This window comes from Pelodiscus sinensis, chromosome 30 (genome assembly GCF_052426305.1).
Source record: "Pelodiscus sinensis isolate ZL-2025 chromosome 30, ASM5242630v1, whole genome shotgun sequence".
Lineage (NCBI taxonomy): Eukaryota > Metazoa > Chordata > Testudines > Trionychidae > Pelodiscus > Pelodiscus sinensis.
This window is the reverse complement of record NC_143081.1, coordinates 3,195,001-3,216,745: the sequence shown is the minus strand read 5'-3', so window position 1 is coordinate 3,216,745 and position 21,745 is coordinate 3,195,001. Positions and strand designations below refer to the sequence as shown.

At 54.9% G+C, this 21,745-nt stretch overlaps 2 protein-coding genes across 2 annotated transcripts in view; both read right to left on the bottom strand.

The window, feature by feature from the left end:
- Positions 1-5,413: 5,413 nt before the first annotated feature.
- LOC149521008 (DLA class II histocompatibility antigen, DR-1 beta chain-like) lies at positions 5,414-6,839 on the bottom strand. Its single transcript, XM_089774180.1, has 4 exons — positions 6,785-6,839; positions 6,409-6,654; positions 5,738-5,986; positions 5,414-5,646 (listed from the first exon to the last, which is right to left on the bottom strand). The coding sequence occupies exons 1-4, from the start codon at positions 6,837-6,839 to the stop codon at positions 5,414-5,416; spliced, it is 783 nt and encodes a 260-aa protein (XP_089630306.1).
- A 5,073-nt stretch (positions 6,840-11,912) lies between these two features.
- Positions 11,913-21,745, bottom strand: part of LOC149521007 (mast cell protease 1A-like) — a 33,313-nt gene continuing 23,480 nt past the window's right edge. The window contains exons 2-5 of the mRNA XM_089774179.1: positions 16,394-16,541; positions 14,761-14,896; positions 12,505-12,777; positions 11,913-12,263 (exon numbers count right to left, since the gene is read on the bottom strand). Of these exons, the coding sequence (XP_089630305.1) occupies positions 12,066-12,263; positions 12,505-12,777; positions 14,761-14,896; positions 16,394-16,541 (755 nt within the window). The 3' untranslated portion in view covers positions 11,913-12,065. The remainder of the gene's footprint in view (positions 12,264-12,504; positions 12,778-14,760; positions 14,897-16,393; positions 16,542-21,745) is intronic.

Sequence of the window (21,745 nt, the reverse complement as noted above, 5' to 3'; positions counted from 1 at the left end):
ATCCGGGGGGGGGGGGGGGTCTATGAGACCAGGGCAGGAGGAAAACGAAATCACTAGGTTTCAGCTCGTGGAGAAGCATCGGCCCATGCTGCCAGAGAGGGGAATGCAGGAGGGGACCTTTCCCTACCAGGACCCAGATGTGGGAGGCTGACTGGATTGAAGGGGCAGGGAACCCTACAACCCCTCATCTGAGGCCTGGAACCCACAGGTCCACCCCTGCACTAAGTCGTTCTAAATCCCCTTCTGCATCTCCCGCTGGGGTCGTGTCCCCTCCTCCTCCTGTGAGTGAAGCACCAGCCACATTCACCACCACACCAGTGCAGGAGTGAAGAGATTTTCCATGGGCTGCAGGGCTGCCTGGGTTCAGCTCCAAGTAGGCCTCGATCCAGCTGTGCATTCTATGGCTCCAGTGGTGCATTCCATGGCTCCAGTGGTGCATTCCATAGCCCCAGCTGTGCACTCCATAGTCCCAGCTGTGCAGTGCTCTGGGCCATGGGCCGTTCCTCACCGAGTGGCCTTATCCCCACAATATTAACTGTGAGAAAGAAGCCGGCCCAGAGCTCCCTTGAAGACCCGGATGTTTCTGTGGGTCTCAGCCAGAAGCCACATCCCTCCCACACAGCCTGTGTGGGTGTCCCCTCGGCTTTTGGGGGGAGGGGAGTCCATGCAGTTATTTCCTGCCCATTGGCCATGTCTGCAGAAGGGTAGGGTGAAAGTAACTCACATTTCTTACAGGTACTCTCACATTTCTTACAGGTACTCTCATATGGCAACCACCCTCCCCCTGTTGGGCACATCACATTGCACCAGCTTCCTGTCACCTTTGCATGTGACACATCCTCACTGGGTCGTCACTTCCCTGTCACAAACGCGTCTACTGGGGCTCACAAGCTTCCAAGCCACTGCCCCTAGCTCTGGGCTCCCAGGACAGGCTCTTGGGGTCACACCTGCTATGGGGCGCTTTTCCTGGGTGTCCTAGATTGATGCTGAGACTCAGCACACACGCACCGTCCCTCCTCGGGGTGGGCCTAGAACTCCCGTTCCCTGCTCTTCCCCATTCCCCATCTGGAGCTAATTCAGCACTTTGTGGTGAGGACAGAGGAATTCACTCTGGAGCCGATGGGAGGGAGCTCAGGAGGCTGGAGAGCCAGTGTGAGGGGAGGAGAGTGGAGGTGCAAGGCAGGATCAGGCTAAGATGCAGGCGGAGATGAGGTAGGATGGAACCTGACATTGGTGGAGAGGCGGGTGGAGGGTTTCCTTTGGTCTGTGGAACATCACCCAGCCTGCGGTGAGGAGAGAAGCCTGCTTTGGATCGGGACACACTGGTTAGACAGTGTTTCTCAACCAGTGGTACGAGTCCCCTGAGGGGTACTCAAGAGACGTTTGGGGATACGTCCCCACAACTGAAAACTGGAGAAAACTGAATTTTTGTTTTGTTTTACGGCGCTTTATTATTTTTTGTACTTTTTACACCCAAAAAACATCATCGCCTGCCCAGCTATGATTAAGTTGATCAAACAAATGTGTTGAAAAGACGTCGTATTCCTGAAACCTGGAGGTATTGGGAGTACTTAACTTTTTTTTGAAAAAGGGGTACTTTATCAAAAAAGGTTGACACACCCTGGGTTAGAACACGTGGGATGGAATTAAACTGATAGCCACAGGAGAGGGTAAAAAGACAAGAAATGCCTCTCAGCACCACATTGAGAAAAAATGATGCAAGAAACCCAAGGACCTGAAGAGAAAATATTCTGAACTTGCCCCTGCTCTACACCTAGGAGTTTGGGGACCACGTTGGAGGAATTGAAATTGATCCTCTAGGAACAACCATTTGGTGCAGTCGTTGTGACTGGCATGTGGTGGGCCCACGCCCATGAGTGGGTGGACAAAATCCACAATTTCCACCTGGTCGGGAAGGATGAAGTAGACGAAAGGGGATGGGGACGCCCGGTCATTATCAGAAACGGCACCACGTGTTTCTGAAGCAGAGGTAACACCACAGAAAAGGGTTCTGAGGGTGCGTGGAGCTACGTCCTACCAGAAACAGCACAGGAGGGTGAGACATAGTGGCTGTGTCTAGACTGGCAAGTTTTTCCGGAAAATCATCTGATTTTGCGGAAAAACTTGCCAGCTGTCTATACTGACGGCTTGAATTTCCGCAAGACACTGACGATCTCATCTAAGATTGTTAGTGTTCTTGCGCAAATACTATGCTGCTCCCATTTGTGCAAAAGTCTTTTTCCAAAAGACTTTTGCGCCAAAGGGCCAGTGTAGACAGCACAGGACTGTTTTCTGCAAAAAAGCCCCGATGGCGAAAATGGCGATCGGGGCTTTTTTGCAGAAAACCGCGTCTAGATTGGCGACGGACGCTTTTCTGTAAAAAGTGCTTTTGCGGAAAAGCATCCTGCCAATCTAGACGCGGTTTTCCGAAAATGATTTTAACGGAAAACTTTTCTGTTAAAAGCATTTTCGGAAAATCATGCCAGTGTAGACGTAGCCATAGTGGCTTGTATTCTCACTGGTAGTCGCTGTTGGCCAGTGTTTCTTAAGCTGTGTTCCACAGCACACCGGAGTGCCAAGAGGCAGTCGGACAACAACAGAAGCCTTGGAGAACAACAGAATTCAAAATGGCCACTCTTAAAGGGAGAGGTGCCTTTTTTTTTGGCTCAATAATTTTCCCTGACCCCTTTTTTCCTAAATAACTTTTACCCTGATCCTTTTCCCCAACCTTTTTTTTTCCTCAACCAAAAATCCTTGGTGTTCCTCATTAAAAAAAATATTGGGTGGTGTTCTTGGGTCTTAAAACGTTAACGCAACACTACCATAGGCACTCGATTTGCTTTGTTGTGATACTGACTGTCCTGTGCTGCTCTGGAGTGATTCTGTGTGTGTCTGTGTGTCTGCGTATGTGTGTCTGTGTGTGTGTGGCACTTGGGTAAGAACTCCTGAGGGAAGGCCCATAGGGAATGGTCCAGGCCGGCCTATCACCTGATCCAAGGGGAAAATGCAACCAGTGATCAAGATAATACGTTGGCCCAGGAAGCAGGACAGAACAGGTGGTGGGGCTGCCGAGAGGGCTGTGACCAGTGGCTAGGTGTGTGAGTTAATTTTCAGCCAGCTTGGGTAGAGGGGTGTCTAACTGACTTGGGGGGCTGGGCATGGGTGCTGGCTCTGGGCCCCTGTCAAGGCTGTTCCCCACTCTGGAATGATGAATGCAGAAGCAACCCCAAAACCTGATCTCTCCAGGCTTTGGTACAAAAACTCCCCCCAGAATCCTAATACCCGACTTTGGAGAATAAAAACCGCAGGTAAGAAACCAGTAGAAAGATCAGTCCTAGAGTAAAACCAGGACACAAAAGTGAACCATTATCAGGTTAATTTAAAAAGAAAGAACTTTTACAGTAAAACGCCAATAGTCCGGCATCCAATAGTCCTGCACTCCTGATAGTCCGGCATCAAAATAGCAAGAGCCTAGTGAGTGAGCTTCGGCAAAAAATGAGTCACAAGGTTACACCGGCAGCAGCTGAATTGAGCAAAAAGGGTAAAAAAGGCTTAAAAAACTAAAACATTACAGTATACGGTATGTACAATAAAAAGGGTTACGAACACTTTATATACAGTAATTAATATATACAGAATGGCTGTGTCTACACTGGCCCCTTTTTCGAAAGGGGCATGCTAATTTTCAACTTCAGAATAGGGAAATTCGCGGGGGATTTAAATATCCCCCGCGGGATTTAAATAAAGATGTCCGCTGCTTTTTTTCCAGCTTGGGGAAAAGCCAGAAAAAAGCGTCTAGACTGGCCCGATCCTCTGGAATAAAGCCCTATTTCGGAGGATCTCTTATTCCTACTACCAAGTAGGAATAAGAGATCCTCCGTTGGAACAGTCTGTAATAATTAGCCGATTTTGGACATGTCCATAAAAAAATGTCGGTGTCGGTAAATTTAGTAAAAGTGCAATAAAATGTCAAAAACCAGCAATTATTCCAGAGCAATTTTATGTCTTCCGTGCTGCGTCAGCCATTTCACTGCAGGGCAGCCGGAATTGGACGTTTTCCTTGTTGATTTAGCTCAAGGGTTGAGGGGACGTCACGGGAAAACTTCCAGGACCATGACTAACTAAATGAAAGGGTGTTAAATAGCATGTCGCTCTAGTGGTGGATGAACGACAATGACGACTTTCCGTTTTTGGCCATTTATGTCGTCTTAATATAGTACAAAAATTATGTCTGTAAAAAAATGTGTCTGTCCGTACATTTTTCCCATTTTGTTTGGGAATGAAATTTCTGTGGGTTGGTAACTCCACTTTCCGTTGGGCTTGCCGGCACTGGGAACAGGTGTGCTTGGAACATGAGGTGACCCTGGAGGGACTAACACCTGGGACAGGAGTAGTGAACCTTGAACAGGCTGTAGGTTTAACATGATGGGTTGTCACCCCTAGGGGTGCCATGTGGGAGCTACAGTCATCTTGGCCTCTCTCACACTGCCTGGGGACAGCCAGAAGGTGGCACCACACACCCGTGGCACCACACACCCATCCTAAGCCGCCTCCCCCTCACCACTCAAACACCTGCAGCAGCCAATCCGCCCTCTTGCCAGACTCATCTCCCCCACGGACCCACCGGAGTATGAGCTGAGTGGTCGTGTGCGGTACAAGGAAGTGTGCAGTATCCTAAAATCCAGCTCCTCCTTCAGTGCAGAGAGGAAGGAGCAAGAAGCTTTGCCCCTTGAGATAAAAATCTCCCGCACGTCTCGCTGACTCAAGGGTGTGGAGAAAGCAAAACCAAAGCATCTGAACTCCCGAGGATGGATGTTCAGTGATCACGTGACAGAAAACAGATCCGAGCCGATTTCCGAGCATGTAGACACAACCACGAACGTAGCTGAACATACAAAACGTGTTGGGTACGAATGGAGCAGCTTGTTATCGTGAGAGATGAGATCAGCGCGCTGCAGATACTTACATAGAATCCCAGGGCTGGAAGAGATCTCAGGAGGCATCCAGTCCAGCCCCCTGCCCAAGGCAGGACCAATCCCAACTAAATCATCCCAGCCAGGGCTTGGTCAAGCCAGGCCTTAAAAACCTCTAGGGATGGAGACTCCACCCCCTCCCTAGGGAACCCAGCCCAGCGCTTCCCCTCCCGCCTAGGGAAATAGTTTTGCCTAATCTCCAACCTAGACCTCCCGCAATGTAACGTGAGACCGTTGCTCCTTGTTCCGCCATCTGCCCCACTGAGAACAGCCTCTCTCCAGCCTCTGTGGACCCCCCCTTCAGGGAGTTGCAGGCTACTCTCAAATCCCCCCTCACTCTTCTCTTCTGCAGACTGAACAAAGTGAAATCCCTCAGCCTCTCCTCTCCTCTCCTCTCCCCCAAGTCACCTGCAGGGGGTCGCCCCCCAGGCTGCTGTGTCTCACCACACACACATGCTCTGCGGGGCAGCCCCTCTCTTCCCCAGCTCAATTGACACCTGGATGTGGAATGTGGGGTCCGCATTAGGCAGTACTCCATGGGTCAGCTGCTCCCCCTGGGCCACCAGCCCCCACCTCCGCTCCCAGGTCACCTCGATATTGTGGGGGTAGAACCCCATCACATGGCAGATGAAGTGGTACGGCCGGGCCTGGGTCACATGGGCTGTGGGTTGAGCTGGGGGAAGAGAGAAAGGGTAATTGGTCACAGGGCCTGGGAGAACAGGGGGCTGCAGGTTGGGGCTGAGGGTCACTGGTAGAGCGCTCACCTGTCTGCTGAGCGGAGAAGGGTGCAGTGATCCCAGTGAAGGTGCGGCATTGCTGCGCTGTGTGGACGTTCATCACATCAAAACTTGCCTCTTTCTCGTTCCAGAGCTCCGCCACTGGCCAGGCCGCCGGGTGCACCGAAACCCAGCGGTTCTGCTCTGACTGGTACCACAGCACGTCCTCCCCATTGAGGGCATATCTGGCGATGACTCGGGCAGCACCGGTGGCATCGTGCATGTCACAGTAGGGCTCTGCAAGGGGAGGGAAAGTGGGTGCCAAACAACCTCGCCACTAAGCCCTGAGACGTGGCAGGAGGCAGAGACGGAGCAACGTTCTCCCATGCACAGAGACCGGGAGTCCTCATTCCCAGCCCTCCAGCCCGTACAACCCTTCAGACCCGGCTCCTCCCCCGGAGCAGAGGAGTTCTGCCTCCCAGCCAGCCTGCTCTAACTACTAGACCCCACTCCCCTCCCTGGGCTGACATAGAACCCACGGGTCCTGGCTCCCATAACCTCTCCCCCACTCTGATCATTAAGCGGCTCCCAGCCATCCTCCCCTCCCCCTGTGGTCCCTTCCCTGAGATATCCATGGTCTCAGCTCCCTCCTGGCTTCTTGGAGCTGCCTGACCACCCCCTTCCTGAGCCACACCGAGCACTGGGGACCCAGGACTCACCGGCCTGTGGGGAGCTGGTCTTTATCTCCTCCACCAGGGCCCGGTACTCGGTCTCCACCCAGGAGTCCCAGGCCCGGTACCAAGCGCCAATCTCGCTCCAGAACTGCTGGTCTTCTGGGCTGTACCTGTTGCGAGGATTCAATCTGTCTGTGTCACTATCATAGGCCGCGAGCACCAGGGAATTCACCCTCAGCACACTCAGCCGCTTGGGTGACATGAGCTGGAAAGAGGAGAGACGGTGCAGCCCTGCGGGAAGGAGATAGCCATGGGGAAGGGGACCCAGGCATCTGGGGGGCCCCACGGCACCCAGCCCTGGAGGCGTGAGACTGGGGTGGGGAAGGGGACCCAGATGTCCAGGACAACAGGGGGCACTTACCTGCCCAGGTGACATAGCAGAAAGAGAGTGGAACAGGATTAATCCCAGCAGCCATTGTTCTAAAGGGGGTCTGTCTGGTGAACTCTGGGGCTGCCGACCCCAGGGCTGAACTCTGCTGCTCTGACAGGAAACTCTAGAGAGGAAACCCGGATGAGCGGAGCGGTGTTCGGTAAAGGGAAGGGACGTTCTCTTGTCACCGCTCTGCTCACCGTGTCTCCAGAACCCTCCCTCCTCACCCCCCAGCGCACTGAAGGCTGAGTCTCGCCTCTTGCTGCTTCCCAGCGATCTCTGTTACAACATCTTGATCTTAGGGGAGGGTTTCGGTGAGCCCAGCAAAAACAGCCCCCCGCTGCTCATCCACAGCTGAGACCTTTGTTTTGAACTATCCGGAGACATGGGACTTGGTGGAAGGATGGAAAGGGCAGCACAGATACAGGCAGAAGACTCGTGGCTGGGGAGGGGTGGGCAGGGAGCTGGCACTGGCCGTGTTTAATATCTGTAGTTTACTCACCAACAGGGGAATGTTCTGCCCCGATCTCAAGACATCATGGGGGCCCCCCAGGACATGTCGGGTGGAGGATGGGCACCTTGCCTACTGGAGGAGAACAATGTCCAAGGGATGTTGCAACACCCAACGATTTCTGATCATTGCTGCCGTTGGTTTTGGATTTTCTACGGTGTTGCAAAGGGCTCGTGAAAGCACAACTGATCTGTTTTTTGCTTCTTTTTAAAGGTAGCCACACGCTCCCGTAGGAAAACCACCGGGGCTCGAGTTCTGCTCCAAGTGAGTAAGATGATCCGCTGGTGGGTTGTAACATTTCTATGGAAATGCCTTAACTGTGTCAACAGTAAAAGGGAGGAAGACGTTTTTCTACCGTTGTCCAATCTGGGTGCACAGCCAAGGCAGAGAGAAGAGCTGGCTGCTCCTTCCTGTTCTACGCCACAGACCGGGGCTTTCACTTTCGTTCAGCTGCAGAGGAAGCGGGGGAGAGCCGGCCAGCTTTGTTGGCGTCCAAACGGCTCCACTGTCGTTTCCTGTCTTGTTGGACCCAGGGAAGAGGCGCAGGCCCTGGGCAATTCCGGGTCCCAGGGATGGACAGTGAATGGGACGGTAGAAGGACGGGGGTGGAATCCCCAACAGCTGGACCTGGGGAAACTTTCTTCCCAGTGTCCTACGGTCTGGGATTCCATGGAACACTTTTTCCTGCAAACTTTTACCGGCCACAGAGATTGTAACTGTCAGCCCTGACCCCTGGCTTCCCCCAGCTGTCTCCCTCTCCCCCCCACCCACCCCACCAGGGCCATCTCCATAGCTGCTTCAGAATTTGTTCTCCAGCCCCCACCCAGCCCCTCCCACAAACTCCAGGAGTTTCTCCCCCTTGGCCTTTGGGAGGGTGGAGCAGAATAAATGGCAGGTTTTGTAGCTGGGTCCGGACCCTGCCGGGCAATGTCTCAGCACTGAGGAAGTCCCTCTCCCCCGGCCAGGGATAACCAGGTGCCCTAGGAACCAGCTAGGATCTGCTGAATATTTCTTTTAAAAAAGGCATTTCCAGACAACCGGCCAGGAAACTAGGACTGGACACAAAGGTCCGTGAGCCTGCAAAGTCTGTAACTCAGGGCCCAGTGGGCAGAGCCGCCGACAGGGAGGTAAAACTAGAACCTGCACCCTTGATTCCCACCTCTCCCCAAATCCATCATGGGAACAGCCGTGTCCTGTGTACAAAGCTGTCCCCAGAAGGGTGCAGAACCCGGGACAATTCTCCTCCATCCCACGCCCAGCCCCTGCTCCGAGCCCCCTTCCCAGTCACACTGTTGGAGGCTGGATGCATGAAGTGGACTGGGGCCGGTGAGTGTGGGTCCATGTCCAAACCCTACAGCCACAAGGTTTGCTCTGCACTCCTGGGTGTCACAAGAGGGTGCTGTGGTCCAGTTCATCAAGCCGTACCACAATACGCATTTAGGGTACATCTAAACTACAGACTTTTGTCGACAGAAGTTTTGTCAACAGATAGGGTATGTCTAGACTACAGGGTTTTGTCGACAGAAGTTTTGTCAACAGATAGGGTATGTCTAGACTACAGACTTTTGTCGACAGAAGTTTTGTCAACAGATAGGGTATGTCTAGACTACAGACTTTTGTCGACAGAAGTTTTGTCAACAGATAGGGTATGTCTAGACTACAGACTTCTGTCGACAGAAGTTTTGTCAACAGGTAGGGTCTGTCTAGACTACAGGGTTTTGTCGACAGAAGTTTTGTTGACAGATACTGTTGACAAAGCTTCTGTCGACAAAGAGCGTCTAGACTACATCCAGTTCTGTTGACAAAGCAAGCCGCTTTGTTGACATAACAGTGTGGACGTAAAGAACAATGTAGATGCAATAATGCCCTCTATCGACAGAACTCTGTCGATAAAAGGCGTTATTCCTCGTAGAATGAGGTTTACATTCGTCGACAAAACTGCTGAGTTTTGTCGACGTTATGTCGACATAACTCAAAGGCAGTGTGGACGCAGGTATAGTTTTGTCGACAAAAGTCCAGTTTTGTCGACAAAACCCTGTAGTCTAGACACACCCATACTGTCGACAAAGCTTCTGTTGACAAAGAGCGTCTAGACTAAATCCAGTTCTGTCGACCGAGCAAGCTGCTTTGTCGACATGACAGTGTAGACGCAAAGGACAGTGTAGATGCAATAACGCCTTCTATCGACAGAACTCTGCCGACCAAAGAATGAGGTTTACAGCTGTCATAGAATGAGGTTTACCGCCGTCGACAAACCTGCTGAGTTCTGTCGACGTTATGTCGACAGAACTCAGCCGCAGTGTAGACGCAGGTCTAATTTCGTCGACAAAAGTCCACTTTTGTCGACAAAACCGTGTAGTCTAGACACACCTTTAGTTCAGTGTTTACAGGAGAAAAGAGACTTCCACAGTATCTTAAACATTCCTCTCCCAGGTTTTACTGCAGGCAATTCAGGAGCAGTTTTAAAAGCACTTTATATGTATATGGCTATTTAGTACTAAGCAATTAAAACAGTATTAAAAGGCAGCACAAGCATTACAAGGTAATATTTAAATGGAATAATTATCAATCTAAATCTAACCCTTAACCCAATGTAGCACTGTGACGTAGCGGGGGTACCTTGCTGGTGGCTATGCTGGGCAGTAGGCTGTGGGTGACCCCCACTGGCTGCTGTCTGCAGCACGGCCCAGCAGGGTAGGGGATGAGTCACTATGCAAAGAGGGTCTCTCAACCTGTCCGACCAGCTACCCCCCCAGGGAGAGAAACAAAGGAAGGTGGATGCCGCCCTGGCTGGGGGGCAGGGATGGAAGAAAGTTAGTTTCGGTCCAGAAGCAGGGGAGAAAGAGCTAGGGAGGGGGCTGGGATTGTAGGGCCCAGCCACCTCCCCCATCTCAAGGGGGGGCACTGAGACCTCCTAGCCCCAGTTCCTGTAACCAGATTACATCTATGCTGTGCTGTATCCTGGAGAAGCAATAAACTCCCTCTATTCTACTGGCTGGTGGAGTCTGTTCGTGCCATTACGGGGGTGCAGGAGACCAGAAACCCCAACGCGCCGTCACAAGCACCCTCATTCTTAATTCAGTTTAACACACACTCACTCATACACCCATCCCACTCACCCTCTGGGGCTGGCCAAGCCCCAGGTAATGTGGGTTAATTTGGTGGAGGCGGAATTCTGACGTGCACGTCACCGCAATATGCTGAATCGATGGACCCCAACTCGTGGGGCAAATTGGTGAGCTATATAACCCCTCAGGGGAGGGGAAATTGGTCCATGTGGCGTGATATCCATTGGTTACACACAGTCTGAGTCCGGGTGGGATGATGTCCGTAGGTTGTCCCTCCTTCTGCCGGTGTTCTCACGACTGATCTTGGAGCATCCTGCTTACACCACCCAATTCTGGTTGCCTCACCACTAGTGATAAACCATAGAATGTCCTTGACTGGGCCTCTCCCTTGTTACTTCTTCCTATCTGGGAATGTTGCCTCCTCCGGTACCATTTTGTCTCCTCAGCACACAGACCCAGTTCTCTTATTTCACACGGTCCTTTCTCTCAAAGTTGTGAACAAGTCCATAATCCTTTGGGGCACTGGCTCAAACCTTAGTACGGCCTCTCTTCAGCTCACTTACTGTTAATTCACTCATGCCAACCAGTCATGCTACCCATGATTCGTGACATGGGGACACCCAAAACACCCGCCTTAGGGTGGGTGCCCCAAACCGTTCAGTGGACGTGTGGGCTCTGCCTTCATACAAGGAGACAGATGATGCTACAGAAAACGTCTGTACCTTTGAGGTGGGGTGTGACTCATGTGATTCCCGAAGACATGAAATTTGGTATTTTGGTCATGGAGGGAACTGATAAACTGCATCATCTAGTCAATGACGCGCCAATTCAGGGGGCTCTCCATGGCTCTCCATCCAAAGACATGGTTTGGAAGCAATTTCAGATGACCCCTCTTGATGGACAAGAGGAGGGTTGGCCAACACTAGGTGATGAAAGGGTTAAACTCAGGTCGGTAGAGGGTGTTGGCAGGGAGCCAGGATAGCCAATGGCAGAAGGTGTTGAAATTGAAATTGGAAGATAAATCTGCTCTTTTCTTTGTGTGTGTTTTAAGCCAGGAGCTGAGGGAACAAGATGAATTGTACCGAAGGGTATGTCTACCCTAGCTCGTTAGTTCGAGCTAGGTAGGCAAATGAGGGCAAGCGGGGTTGCAAATGCAGCCCGGGATTTAAATACCCCGGGCTTCATTCGCATGTTCCCGGGCGCCGCCATTTTTAAATCCCCCTTAGTCCGAACTCCGTGCCCGCGGCTACACGCGGCACAGAGTAGGTAGTTCGAATTAGGATCTTTAATTCGAACTACTGTTACTCCTCCAGTAGTTCAAATTAGAGATCCTAATTCGAACTACCTACTCCATGCCGCGTGTAGCCGCGGGAACAGAGTTTGCACTAAGGGGGATTTAAAAATGGTGGCGCCCGGGAACATGCAAATGAAGCCCGGGGTATTTAAATCCCGGGCTTCATTTGCAACTCCGGTTGCCCTCATTTGCCTACCTAGCTCGAACTAATGAGCTAGTGTAGACAGACCCAGACTGAACTCCCAGGCCTACAAGGAATACTCCTGGGTTAGGGGCTGCGTGAGCAAAGTGATAATTGAGGGGGGTCCGTCTGAGAGGCTGTCACCCCCCGCAAAGTCGCCCTCCATCTGGACTCCTCCAAAGCATGGGAAGAGATGTTGCTTCAGTCTTGGCAGGGATTCACAGCCAGGCTCCTGCCTGCAGCCTCCACATTATCTCTTCTATCCAGGGGATGAACGCGGAGATTTTCGTGTAGACAGCTGGAGCTTTGGTCGGCCCCCAGGAGACGATGCCCTGGGCTGTCCCGCCACACACAAGGGGGCCCCCGGAGTCGCCCTGCGAAACCAAACAAGACACAGATGGGTGCTTTGCCTGGGCCTGCGACACCTGACAACCTCCCGGTCTCTGCTTGGCCCAACAGAACTCAGGCCCCCTCCCAATGTCCTGTCCTGCTGGTTTCTGCCTGCCGCTGAGACAAAACCAGAAGTTTGCCCGTTGATGTGTACAGTGCCTGGCGCAGCAGGGACTCATGGCTACTGGCCACTCCTTACGGGAACTCCAATGGCTTCATCCATCACAGCCGCTTATCCAGAGAGGTGGAGGTCAGGAGGGGAGGTACCTGTGCAGAGTCGTAAAACTGGCCTGGGTCCCCCACACACATCATGGTGGAGGGGTCGTAGCGACGATACAGCCAGTCCGGATTCCTCGGACATGCGGCGTCTGACATCACCACCACGTCCACCTCCTGGAGCGTGTCTGGATAAACCAGAGCATCTGGCCAAAAACTACCCCAGCCGGCGACAGTGCACAGGGTTCCTGGCTTCACTTCCTCATTAGCACGGGGCAGGTTGATGATACCCACAGAGCTGTTCAGCTCCGCATCCTCGTCCAGCTGAGAGACAGGAACGATGGAATTCAGTCTGAGGCCCACAGTCAGTACTGAAACTACAAATCCACTAACTATGGGATGGGATGGGGGCGGTACCTGCAGCAGTGTGAGGTCACTGGGGTGGGGGATGGGATGGGGGCGGTACCTGCAGCAGTGTGAGGTCACTGGGATGGGGGATGGGATGGGGGCGGTACCTGCAGCAGTGTGAGGTCACTGGGGGCGGGGGATGGGATGGGGGCGGTACCTGCAGCAGTGTGAGGTCACTCGGGGTGGGGGATGGGATGGGGGTGGTACCTGCAGCAGTGTGAGGTCACTGGAGGTGGGGGATGGGATGGGGGCGGTACCTGCAGCAGTGTGAGGTCACTGGAGGTGGGGGATGGGATGGGGGCGGTACCTGCAGCAGTGTGAGGTCACTGGGGGTGGGGGATGGGATGGGGGCGGTACCTGCAGCAGTGTGAGGTCACTGGGGGTGGGGGATGGGATGGGGGCGGTACCTGCAGCAGTGTGAGGTCACTGGGGATGGGGGGATGGAGGGGGCGGTACCTGCAGCAGTGTGAGGTCACTGGAGGTGGGGGATGGGATGGGGGCGGTAACTGCAGCAGTGTGAGGTCACTGGGGGTGGGGGATGGGATGGGGGCAGTACCTGCAGCAGTGTGAGGTCACTGGGGGTGGGGGATGGGATGGGGTGGTACCTGCAGCAGTGTGAGGTCACTGGGGGTGGGGGATGGGATGGGGTGGTACCTGCAGCAGTGTGAGGTCACTGGGGGTGGGGGATGGGATGGGGGCGGTACCTGCAGCAGTGTGAGGTCACTGGGGGTGGGGGATGGGATGGGGGTGGTACCTGCAGCAGTGTGAGGTCACTGGGGGTGGGGGATGGGATGGGGGCGGTACCTGCAGCAGTGTGAGGTCACTGGGGGTGGGGGATGGGATGGGGGCGGTACCTGCAGCAGTGTGAGGTCACTGGGGGTGGGGGATGGGATGGGGGCGGTACCTGCAGCAGTGTGAGGTCACTGGGGATGGGGGGATGGAGTAGGGGCGGTACCTGCAGCAGTGTGAGGTCACTGGGGGTGGGGGATGGGATGGGGGTGGTACCTGCAGCAGTGTGAGGTCACTGGGGGTGGGGGATGGGATGGGGGTGGTACCTGCAGCAGTGTGAGGTCACTGGGGGCGGGGGATGGGATGGGGGTGGTACCTGCAGCAGGGTGAGGTCACTGGGGGTGGGGGATGGGATGGGGGCGGTACCTGCAGCAGTGTGAGGTCACTGGGGTGGGGGATGGGATGGGGGCGGTACCTGCAGCAGTGTGAGGTCACTGGGGTGGGGGATGGGATGGGGGTGGTACCTGCAGCAGTGTGAGGTCACTGGAGGTGGGGGATGGGATGGGGGCGGTAACTGCAGCAGTGTGAGGTCACTGGGGGTGGGGGATGGGATGGGGTGGTACCTGCAGCAGTGTGAGGTCACTGGGGGTGGGGGATGGGATGGGGGTGGTACCTGCAGCAGTGTGAGGTCACTGGGGTGGGGGATGGGATGAGGTGGTACCTGCAGCAGTGTGAGGTCACTGGGGGTGGGGGATGGGATGGGGGCGGTACCTGCAGCAGTGTGAGGTCACTGGGGGTGGGAGATGGGATGGGGTGGTACCTGCAGTAGTGTGAGGTCACTGGGGGTGGGGGATGGGATGGGGGCGGTACCTGCAGCAGTGTGAGGTCACTGGGGGTGGGAGATGGGATGGGGTGGTACCTGCAGTAGTGTGAGGTCACTGGGGGTGGGGGATGGGATGGGGGCGGTACCTGCAGCAGTGTGAGGTCACTGGGGGTGGGGGATGGGATGGGGTGGTACCTGCAGTAGTGTGAGGTCACTGGGGGTGGGGGATGGGATGGGGGCGGTACCTGCAGCAGTGTGAGGTCACTGGGGTGGGGGATGGGATGGGATGGGGTGGTACCTGCAGCAGTGTGAGGTCACTGGGGGTGGGAGATGGGACAGGGTGGTACCTGCAGCAACATGATGTCATTGTTAAGAGATGTATCATCATAGTGCGGGTGGGGGATCTGCCATTCCACGGGGATCACTTGCTGGCTCGGTTCCTGTTGTTTGATGTTGTGGGCTCCCAGGATGACGTTGATGCTGCTGCGAAAGCCGAGAGGGACACGTGGGGCGTTAGGGGAGGAGGTCGGACTCATGTTTTTCTGGTACCCAAATTCTGATCTTGGGGGGACAGGGCAGCCTGGGACTCTTTCTTCCCTCCCCTTTGGGCTTCGGCCTCGGCTCCCACCCAGCGAGCTAGATCGAGCCAGGGGTCCATACCCCTCCCCTGAAGAACTGCCCTGGAGCTTGGACCACTCCCTGCCCTGCCCTGGGCAAGGGGGCAAACCCTTCTGGGGTCCCTGGATGCACCCCCATTGATGTTCCCAGTGCTGGGGCTGAGCCGTGGGTTTCAGAGGCCCCTAGAGACTCGCTGATGCCCCCCAGAGCAGATCAGACACCTCGTTTCTGCTCCCCCAACCTGGCCACCCGCTGACCCCCACACTGGCACCAGAGCTGCCAGCTTCCTCTTTCCCTTTTGGCCCCACCCACCCCACATCCCAGCCCAGAGGCACTTGTCACATTACCAAATTGGAGGGAAGCAGCCAGATCGCTGCTGCACCCCTAGGTGGGGGTGTTGGCCCCAGAAATTGGTGCGGGGGGAGCCATGTGGGGTATTGAATGGGAGATTGTTGTTTGTTGATCTTATGTACGCTATTTGTGTGAGTGTATCATGTCTGTGTGTGTAGGTAGGAATCTGTAATCTGTGTGGAAGCTGAATATTTCTGTGAATGTGGTTAAGCATGGCTATGGACAGGCTGAGTAGCAAAGCCCTGTGGAACAATGGCTCTCAATAGGCTATGGACACACCCAAAGAATGGGGTTTGTCACCTGAGGGCAGCCAGCAGGAAACAGAGATTGGCCTCTGACCAGGTGACTTGCTGCATACCAGAAGAGGCCAGGAAGGGGGTATAAAGAGGCCATGTGGTCGATGCCATTTTGTTCTCAGCTCAGCACTTCATCCCAGAGGCAGCACTGCAGGGATCGAAGAGCCCGGAAGACCTGTGAACCCATCCTGATCGTAGGATGTGCAATAAGAACTTTTAAACCAGCAGCTGCAACATCTCTGCTAGAGCCTGCATCGAGGACTGGGAGATTCGGTGCATGTAACGTACTATTCTTTAACAACCTCACTCTCAGGCTTTTCTTTCCTGTAATAATAAGCCTTTAGATATAGATTCTAAAGGATTGGCCCAGCGTGATTTGTGGGTAAGGTCCAGAGGGTAAATTGACCAGGGATCTGTGGCTGGTTTCTTGGAACCGGACAGAATTTGTTCGGGGTAGGTGGGATTGGGTGCTAGGACCCCCCCACCGGTGTATGAGGCCCGGGGCCATCTGGGGCACTGATATTGCTGGGGTGTCGGAGGGGTTTTGCTCGGGAGGCTTCAGGCAGGCAGCTGAAGCGCTCTGTGGGACTGGTTTGTGGCCTGTTTGGAGAGGTCACCAGTCGGGGGCTGTAAGGAGCCCTGGATTCGAGCAATTCGCCCTGAGCGGACGCCCTCAGCTGTGCCCAGACACGGCCCGGTCCGTCACAGCACTTACTCTCCCTGGCAGTGAGCAGCCGTCAGCACAAAGTTCTTCGCCACCAGGAACCCGCCGCAGAAAGACTTGTTTTTCCCATTTTGTATGTCCAAATAAGCCATGTAGGGTCTGGAGTGGGGCTTGGCTTCCCATCCTCTGATGATCTCACCTGGGGGGAGAACAGGGCCACAGAAAGAGCTTCCTCGTCTCCTTGGACAGGGACCGATCCCTCCATCCCTCAGTGGAACCTCCCCAGCCTCATCCCTTGCCCTTGCGATGCTCTCCCTCAGGGCTCCTGGGCGTAGATCCCTGCCCCCTGCTCAGAAACCTTCCCCTGCTGCTTGTCTAAAATACTGTGGGGAAACTCAGCGTTTCCACCTGGTTGTGGGGAATGTTCCTGTGACAAGTGGCAGCATTTGCTCCCTGGAAGAAAACCTGCTCTGGGATTTCTCCCTTGGAAAAATGTAAAAAGTCACCAGACGCCCAGTGGCCCGGCAGCGGAATCTTAGAACGTTTGATGCCTCACGTATTTTACCAGGACAATAATGATCAGCGCATTATGAGTTTTCAGCTGATCCCTCACAAAGCAGGCTGTGCTTAAAATGTGTCTCAGTCCTCTACAAGGGGTGAACATGGGGTACAGCCTGCTACAAAACACTAGACATCACCCACTGATCCCAATCCCGGAGAACTCCCCATTCCCCCCAAAGTCCCAGAGGTCCCGATCCCTAACATACTCACCAGCCTGAGCCCCCGGGGAAAGGAGAAAGGCAGTGGAGAGCAGGAGCACGAACTGAACCTGCATATCCAGAGGTAGGACAGGGACAGCGCATGTGCTGCAGGCCTGGGGCCTTTATAGACTCATCTTGTGGAGAACACAGGGGCAGGAAACCTCAAGGTCACTCACACTCATCTACATGAAGGTGTGTTTCCAACCACAGCCGATCACGTGGGCTGGGGGGAAGGACAGGCCTTGCAACAGCCGGGGATCCTGCACAGCTGGCTGGCTACCGCTTGTCTGGATCCCTGCACAGCCAGCGGGATACTGGCTGTCTGGGTCTCTGCACAGCCGGCTGGAAGATGCACCACTGGATAGAGAAAACTCTAGTGGGGATGTTTCTAGCAGGGTCCAGAGCTGCTCCAGGTGCTGGATCACAGCTGGGCACATCTGGGGCTCAGACTCTATCCTGGGACCTACAGTGTATCTGCTTGGTGGGACCATCCAGGGAATCTCGCAGCTCAGGGCCGGCCTGTTCCCGGAGAGGGAATCTCTCCGCGCTTCCTGGCCAGCCGGGGATGGAAGAATAAGTGGGTCCCTGGCAGGCCCCGGCCGCTGGTGTTAGCTAAGAACTGACAAACTCATCACTTGAGACCAGGCTGCTCAGCTGGGTGTGCGTTTCCCTCACACTAGGGCCGTCCGCACCAACCCCATTTCCCAGCCAGACCCTGAGGTGCCAGGAAGTCGCCCCCATGCTCATCTCATTTCCAGGTCCCTGTGCCAGGCTGGGTGGGGGTGCATTTGGCTTTCTGCCATGGGCTGGGTTGGCTCGGAACAGCCACCCCCCCCCCCCAGATTCCCAGTGTGACTATCCGATGTGTTACCAGACTCATTTTGTCTGCAGCCTCTTCAAGTTGTGCCTCGGTACACGCCAGTTGTCACTGTGTGGGGGAGGCCGTGCTGGGGGTCCGGCCTGCAAACCACCAAGGCACATTGACACCTGCCTGTGAGGAAGCCGCGGGTGACACCTGCACCACGTGGAGGTGGGGTGTTGCATTTTGCACGCCAAATGCACCCCCCAGTTCTCTGCAGGCTGGCAGCCAGAGCCACCCGCTTCCGGGCCAGGAGGCACCATGAGGGCCTTCTAGCCTCACCCCCTGAATCCCCCAAAGCCAGAGCCCCCCAGTGATTTCTGCCTCTGCCACAGCCCCGAGTCAGATGTTCCCCACACACATGGTCCCATTTCCACCTTAGCACATTGCTCTCATTTGCAATGGGGCAGCCCCATGGCTGAGATCCCCCCCAGGGTACTGGGTGCTGCCCTCACCCACAGGCTGACCCCCAAAGAGTGTCCAGTAGAGACAAAAGGAGAATCATCCTTCACAATGTGCAGATGGGGAAACCGAGGCTCGGAGCAATTCTTCCTAAACCTGCTTCAGGAGCTGGCCTGCTCAGCTCCCCATCAGGTCCCCAGCCCAGCGACTCCTCCCACGAGATCCACAGGGAACTTGGGCTGAGCTGGGGAAAGGTCCCGGATTTCTTGGGTCCCCGCCCTGTGCCGTAGCCCCCTGGCCACCCTCATTATGTGGGGTCCCACAGGGGCATGTGGGGGCTGGGTTGCCCCCCTTCAGGCTGCCCTGAGATCCCCAGCCCCCTCGCTGTCACTGGAGGTGACTTGCCCCTGCAGGGATTCACATGGATGGGACAGGAAGCACCAATGGTCCATCCCTTCCTCCTTCCCACCTCTGCCATGGACCAGTCCTGGACTCTCCCACCCATCTCCCCAGTGACCTTGGAGCCCATCTGATCACCCCCTACTGCAGAGACCTGCAGGGTTCAGCTAGTCCAGCACCGGTAGGGAGGAGAGATGGATCTAGAAATGAAAGGTGTGGTTCTGGAGGGGTCCAGGATGGATGGCTGTGTATGGACACCCCTCTAGAACTGGTCCACTTGGTATCTGTAGCTGTCAGTGGATCTAGACAGGAATTGCTTCGTCGGCAGGAATCCTACATTGACCTAAGTGGACCCAGCAATGTCTTTGTGCATGTGCGTTGCTGAAGCGTGGTCCTTGAAGACTTCAGGAACGGCTTTCCGCGGACAATTGTGGATCTTCCCACAATATTCTTGCCAGCAAGTTAAGATGTGGATTGGATAAATGGACGGTCAGATGGATAGAAAGCTGGCTGGAAGGTCAGGCCCAGCAGGCAGTGATCAACAGCTCGATGTCAGGAAGGCGGTCGGTTTCTAGCGGAGTGCCCCAAGGATCGGTTCTAGGACTGGTTTTGTTCAATATCTTTATTAATGGTCCGGATGAGGGGATGGGTTGCACCCTCCCTTCTGGTTTTTCGAATGCCCTGTGTGGACAAAGAGGGAAAGGATGTTCTTCTTCACACAGCACACAGAGTCAACCTGTGGAACTCCTTGCCTGAGGAGGTTGTGAAGACTAGAACTATAACAGGGTTTTAACAAGAGTTAGATGATTAATGAAGGTTCGGTCCATCAATGGCTCTTAGCCAGGATGGGTAGGAACGGTGCCGTTAGCCTCTGTTTGTCTGGAGGTGGGTGACAGGGGAGGGATCACGTGAGGATTAGATTTGGAGCATCTGCCTCTCCCCCTTCTTACAGCTCTTTCTCTTCTTTGTCTCCAGCTGAGGATCAGGAGACAGGAAGTCCATGAGGAATTGCACTCCATGCCATGTGATTGTCAAGATGTACATATTTCTCCCCTGTCCTCTGTCCTACCCGAGAATGGACGCTTCACCAAGGGATGGTCCATTTGAATACATTGATACTACCAGTCTTTTGTCTCTGGGGAACTGGCTGGTGGCTGCTCCCCAGACATGAGACATGTCTGAGTAACTCTCACCAGTCGAATCTTTTCACATTACCAGCTACACTTATTTGACCAGGACAATAATGATCAGCAGATTATGGGTTTTCTGATGATCTTAAGCAAGGCACACTTGACATTAAATATATTAGAATCCTGTACAAAGGGTGAAAATGGGGACAGCCTGTCCGAGGTCCCTAGATACCACCTACAGAGTCCCCATACCTGACTTCCCAAAGTCCCAGAGGCCCCCGATGCCAGCCGTACTCACCAGCCTAAGCCCTGGGGGGCAGGAGAAAGGCCATGGGGAGCAGGAGCAAGAACTGGGCTGCATCTTCAGAGACAGTGCAGGGACAGAGCATCTGCCTCACTCTTTGGAGACTCACTTTGGTGGAACTCACAGGGTGGGGTGGCAGGAAACCTCAGTGTGACACACACGCCCAATTAACTGCCGGTGCTGGCATCCCAGCTTCCAACCACATGGGCTGGGGGGAAGGGCAGACCCTGCATCAGACCAGAAGCTGGGATCATGCATGGCTGGCTGGCTACTGCCTGGCTGGATCCCTGCACCAGCCGAATCAAGGTCTGCTCTGGGTTCTGACTCACAGCTGGGCACATCTGGGGCTATTAGTACCTGAGTCCAATCCTCACTCAGCTCCCTGCTGGTGTCTCTGGGCTGGGTGCTGGGGGGGGGGCAGTGACTGATCTTGGTAGCGGATGGGAACGGGGCCCTTTGATCTGTCTGGGGAGGGGCGGAAGGGAAGGCGTGAGCTGGGTGGGGCTGGACACAGCAGGTATCACAGTGACCGCAGGCGAGGGTTTCAGAGAAGCCCCCCGGGGTGTCTGTAACCACATGCAGGGGATGTGGCTGTTTCTGTGACATCTCAGACCTGGGAGCTGTCACTGTGCAGAGGGGAAATGACACAGCAGAGAGACGTAGCCCCTGGGAGACCTGGCTTGCAGCTCCCTTCAGTATCACCGTACCCCCCCGCTCTAACCACTAGACCTCACTCCCTTCCCAGGGCTGGGGAGAGCGCCCAGGAGTCCTGGCTGCCAGACAAAATGCAGGAAGTGTTCTCTCCTGGGTGTGGCTCTCAGGTGGGAGCGTAGGAATCACCCCCAGCACACAAAGCAACAGCAACACAATCCCTGCTCCGTCCCCTCTCCCGCGTCCCAGACTGCACTGCGCAGGGTCACTCCGCCGGTGGCCTGGGGAAATTCAAGCCCCCCGCCCCGGGTTAACTCGTCAGCTGGGACATTGGCCCTCCCCTTAGCAAGGGCCTGTCGTGGGGACGGGATGGTTGGTTACCTTGTGAAACGTGGCCCAACCGGCTTCCTCCTACTGACACGGAGCCCCCTCAGGCCGTGGCCATGTGCCTGGTGGGAGGCTCCCCATGGAGTCCTCCTCCAAGGTGAGTTCCCAGCCCAGAGTGCGGGAAAATAGAGGCACTCCAGTGGGGTTCAGGGTCATGTGATCTGGTCTGCTTGCGGCATGTTCTTCCGCAAAGGGACGAGGCTCAGGCCTTGGCCCCCCGCAGCGTAGAGTTCGCCCTTGTTATGAACCTTCTAGACAAGCTGCGAGTACAGGCGGCTGTCACTCGGCAAAGCAGCTAGAGCATGTGACCAGATCACATGACACTGAATCCCACTTTAGTGCCTGTATTTTCCCGCACTCTGGGCTGGGAACTCACCTTGGAGCAAGGAGCTCCTGCCATGGGGGAAACGATAGAAGGGGGGGCACCTTGCGATTCTCCCCAACGCAGCACCTGAAAGAACCCCTGGGAGATGGAGGACTTGGAAATGGGGAGGCAAGTTTGTTCTATCG

Coding starts and splice junctions, on each gene's coding strand:
- LOC149521008 (XM_089774180.1), bottom strand. CDS start 6,839: ATGGCTGCTGGGATTAATCCTGTTCCACTCTCTTTCTGCTATGTCACC. Junction 5,987..6,408: donor GACCAGCTCCCCACAGGCCG/GTGAGTCCTGGG, acceptor CTCCCCTTGCAG/AGCCCTACTGTGACATGCAC. Junction 5,647..5,737: donor CTTCTCCGCTCAGCAGACAG/GTGAGCGCTCTA, acceptor CTCTTCCCCCAG/CTCAACCCACAGCCCATGTG.